Here is a 4631-nt window from a genome sequence, read left to right as displayed (position 1 = left end):
GACATTGAAATAATATATCCAGATATATGTACAGCTGCTGTGTGACAATGTAAACTTAAAAAACCCCAACATTTCCATGTCTAGAGAAGAGGGTGCGTTCTTTAAAAATTAAATCATAATGATGATGCTGTTAAACAGTTCAGAAGCTCCGTGTATTGAACTCGATACGTGAAAACTAGACAATGCACAGTAATAACACTGATGAGCTTCGTCAGTGTAAAATAGCCCAAACCTACCTTCTGTTTCAGGCGGCGTTGTGCTGGATGGAGCTTGACTGCCCTCGTGTGTCCAAACTCAGGAACGGCAGTTTCCTTGAAGGGGTATTCGGTTCCAAGTTTGTGGTAGTTAGCCAAGAAATATTACATGATTACTATTACTCTCTCTCCCCTTTTTTAAACCCGTTCACGACAATTATTGTATACATTACCTTTATTTTTGTAATCTTCTTCCCTATTTGTGGATATTCTCGAGTGAAATAGATGAGGCCACGTAGGGAACACATGAAGTTACCTAGGAGCAGAGTCTAAAATATCTTTTTGAGGGACCTCAAACTATTATCATTTGCTATACTATTAATCATTACGTTAAGTACATCTTATTCGTATATGGAAAGTACTTAATGAAGATAATATACTTTATTTTTTTATGTAACCATTCAAGTATTTGTTGAAATGCTTTTGTTACCAGATCTCTTTTACCAGACTTTTAATTCTGTTCTCCGTATTTGCAGCGTTTTCAGGCTTTTACTTTCAGTATTTGCAGGCCTCAGCTCCATGGATCAGAAAGCTGTCTGATCCATGTCTATTACCCTACCTCAGTACCCCTCCGCCTCTGCAGAATAAACAGGTAGACAGTGAACGTGAAAGTCAGAATCTTCATTTAATACACCATTTCAGGAGTAAAAACACAGTGAGTATCTACATCTAAAGCTATAATATATAAACACTATATGTACACTAGATGCAGAAGAGTTTTGTGGGTTTGTACTGAAGTTTGAATGTACACAGGTTGTTTTATGACTTGATACCGTGACTATTTCCTGTAAGTGAACTCTGTGCTGATACATGGTTTGATTTAACACACCGATGTTGGAGTGAAGTAAACGTGTGTCCTGCTGTAATCTGGAGAAGGAGACATGACCTCCAACATGAGTGTGTCTGGAAAACAGGACTTAAAGAGAGACGAGAGGTGAGTTACTTTTCCATTCACCAGCAATAAACACCCACCGTCTCATGGAACAGATCTGTATCTCTAAACACTCACTAGTTAACAGAGGAACTAGACTTTGGTTTAAGGTGTTTAATAGCAGTGAATATATCACTGATCTGATCTAAGTACAGTTTAGAGAAATCATTCACTGAGAGAAGAGTAAAAAGGACTGTGTAATGTGGAGGTTAAGAGCAGTGTAGCTTTGAGTCAGTGAACTCTACAGGCTTTAAGACCCAGCTGAGTCAGTTATCTGTGATTGGGACTCCTGATATCAGTGTAATTCCTGAGGTATGGGGCGTGTCTCCTGTTTGAATAAGTGTGCAGACTGGAGCTGAATTAAAAAGATGGAATTATTGGTGTTTAATGATGAACACATTGTGTAACAGTGCTGAGACAGCAGAGTATTAATTATTGCTGATATTTCTGTTTAATTCTAGAATGATGGAGGGAAAGAGATCAGACTCACCAGAACCCATCTGTGTGTCCATAAAGAGTGACCGGTCAATGGATCATCCATTTGACTTCAGAGACAGAGCCAATTCTCCTGATGTGAGGTCAGAACAGTGAGGTGTTTTACAGCAGTGTTCCACCTGATCAAACTCACTGGTCTCATTCTGAAGCCCTTCATGATCTTTATCAGGTGTTGAAGCAGTAAAACACTAAACTGTGCAGTGCTGCAGCTCTCGGACTGGCAGTGAGGAAAACTGCTTTAAGAGTTCAGTTCAGCCTGCAGTCCCTGAGCTGGAGGGTCTGTGGTGCTACACAACAACATTTACACCTGGACATTAATGACTAGATCACTGTTTTATTCATAAATAGTGAAATCAGTGTATTGTGTTAAGAGGATAGTGTTATATATCTGTCTCTGTATTTATTAGTGTGTGTTGTGCAGCTATGAATACATATAGTCTATATTACATCATGTGTTTTATTTCTTCACAGACCACAACAGAAGAAATCAAACCTCAGCAGAAATCAGTTGGACTCCATATTCAAGGTGTGTGTCTTTTTAATGTGTGTAACTTGTGTGTGAGCAGGTTGCAGGTTTTTTTTATTTAAGATCATGACAATTTGCTGATTTATTGATGTGCAGCAGCATTATGGGTAATCAGACAGAATTTCAGCTGTAACTGTGGTAATAGAAAAAGACTTTTATTCTTTTCATAAAATAAAAGCATCTCTCAGTGTGTAACATTATAATATTGAGATGTGTTCCTGTGTGTTTCTAACCAGGAGCTGGAACACAAAGTCATCACTCTGATAAAGAATGAGCTGAAGAGGTTTAGGAAGCTCCTGAGTCCAGATTACCCAGCATGCACTGAGAGGGAGGTGGAGGATGAGGAGGATCTGCACAGTGTCAGAGACGGAGCGCTGAAGATCACACTGCACGTCCTGAAGAACATGAACCACACAGATCTCGCTAACACACTGCACAACAGTAAGAGCTCTGAGTCATGGCTTTATTCCGTCAGGTTCACTTCAGAGAGAGGAAATAGTTTTAGATAGGAACACTTTTAGTTTTAAGTTCGAGTTTAGTATCATGTACATCTGCTGCTTTTCTGTTCTGTTCGTGGTCCAGCTTGTGGTGACTCTGTACAATGGTCCTGTTCCTTCAGGAATATTTACTACATGAATCAGGAATGAACAGCAGCATTTGAATTTGACATTTAATCCTGTGTTCAGTGATTTTACATTAAAACATGTTATTACTTTGTTTATTAGAGTCTGTGGCCTCTGTGTATCAGACATGTGGGAGGAAAGATTCTTCCTGTGCAAGGTGCTGCTCTCACTTCTTTCAGCATAGCTCCTGGTCTCAGAACAGGTTTAGTTCATCGTTGCTGGTGTTGTGTAGAGGATGTTATATTGTGAAAGTCACAACTATCCCTGCTCAAGGTCTTGTGAAATATTTGACCTTGTTTGTGACTATATTCACCGTGATGCTTTCAGCACTTACTACATTAGTGTCCTTAATTTTTTACTATTTAAACATTGTTTTAAAGTTTATTACAGGCTCAATGAATGTTCTTCTACTTCACTAGAAGATAAAGGCCCGGTTTCACAGACAGGGTTTACATTAAGCCAGGATTAGGCCTTCGATCAATTAGGACATTTCAGTAGCTTTTATAAACGTGTCTTTAGAAAAAATATATTTCTGGTGCACATCCTGAGATAAAACAATGGCACTGACGTGTTTTAAGATCCGTCCGTGCAAGTAGCTTTCAGTTAAAACAGCTCAGACATACATTTTAGTCTGGGACTAGGCTTAGGCCTTGTCTGTGAAACCAGGGGAAAAAAGAAGAAGGGTGTGCTTTATTATGCTCTCTGCAGAATATGACAGAAGAAATGTGACCCACACCTATAACTATAAAAAGCAGGTAGAATTGCAGTTAGCATGAAACCTCAAATGTGTAGCTGGGCTGGAAATTTATTTTTGTATGCATGTATAATTTTTTTTCTATTACAGATGAACAAGCAAACAGATTTAAAGGCTGTTGTGAATGATGGGTTACAGAAATGTCTTCCTGTGTTTATTATTATTTGAAGTTATATATTCTGATTTGTAAGCAAGATTATGAAGTCTCCTTTTGCTAATCATTTTAGAGCATTATTAAAAAGTCCATGTACACAATGTTTATCCCGAGTGCATTTTTGATGTATTTTATTATCCTGCACAAAGCAAAAACACAATCTGAGTGTAGGTGCCCCTCGTAAATATTAATATAGTAATAGCAAATGGACAAGTGAAGGGGCAGCAATTGCCTTAGGCCCCGAGCTAGCAAGGGCCCCCAAAATGCTGCATAAACTTATAGTTAAGAAAGTTTTATTTTTACTTTTTTCTAATTAATTATGTTTTTTCTAAAAATGCCATCAGAATGCTTACTTCATGTGTGGCGTATTGGACTGGGTGTGGTGGTCCGCTCTGGGCCAGAAAGTCCAGGGCCACTTTTTGGCCCTGTACACGTCTGATTATTGCTGTTAATGCTAAATAACATAAGCTGAAATTTTAAATATTGATGTTAAAACACTGAAATGTGGGCCCCATCCCTATATTTTGTCTAGGATTCGACAAATCACTAAATCTGTCCTTGTGCTAGCCACTACACCACCACATAGGACACAAGTTTTATTTTATACATTTAAAAAATATATATTTTATTTAAAAAAAAATTGTATGAGTTGCATTTTTAAGCTATAATATTTGTGATTTTATGTGAAACTATTATAAACAGGTGTCACTCAAGTGAATTAAATGATGTAGATAATGACTGAATCCTACTCTATGGACCCTTAGTCTCTGTATAAGAGGATTTCACTGGGGATGAAGTAATAGATTTAAACTCTATGTAGAGCGCTCTCTCGTGGCTCCACCCACCACGCAACCAATCATATTCCAACCAAATCATATTATCCTACCTGATAAT

The 4631-nt window shown here is 38.0% G+C and overlaps 1 protein-coding gene across 1 annotated transcript; it reads left to right on the top strand.

The window, feature by feature from the left end:
- The first annotated feature begins 255 nt into the window (after window positions 1-255).
- Window positions 256-3842, top strand: LOC128630843 (uncharacterized). Its single transcript, XM_053679143.1, has 5 exons — window positions 256-1188; window positions 1647-1763; window positions 2152-2206; window positions 2443-2647; window positions 2932-3842. Exons 1-5 carry the CDS (start codon window positions 1136-1138, stop codon window positions 3246-3248), a joined length of 747 nt encoding a protein of 248 aa, XP_053535118.1. The 5' UTR covers window positions 256-1135; the 3' UTR covers window positions 3249-3842.
- Window positions 3843-4631: the final 789 nt, after the last annotated feature.

The sequence above is a fragment of the Ictalurus punctatus genome, unplaced genomic scaffold (genome assembly GCF_001660625.3).
Source record: "Ictalurus punctatus breed USDA103 unplaced genomic scaffold, Coco_2.0 Super-Scaffold_100068, whole genome shotgun sequence".
In the NCBI taxonomy this organism is placed as follows: Eukaryota; Metazoa; Chordata; class Actinopteri; order Siluriformes; family Ictaluridae; genus Ictalurus; species Ictalurus punctatus.
This window is presented reverse-complemented; position numbering and strand designations above follow the sequence as displayed.

Excerpts from the sequence above, each read along its gene's own strand:
- LOC128630843 (XM_053679143.1), top strand. The coding sequence starts at position 1,136 with ATGACCTCCAACATGAGTGTGTCTGGAAAACAGGACTTAAAGAGAGAC. Across the intron at positions 2,207-2,442 it reads AGTTGGACTCCATATTCAAG|GAGCTGGAACACAAAGTCAT; the intron begins GTGTGTGTCTTT and ends GTTTCTAACCAG. Across the intron at positions 2,648-2,931 it reads CGCTAACACACTGCACAACA|AGTCTGTGGCCTCTGTGTAT; the intron begins GTAAGAGCTCTG and ends TTTGTTTATTAG.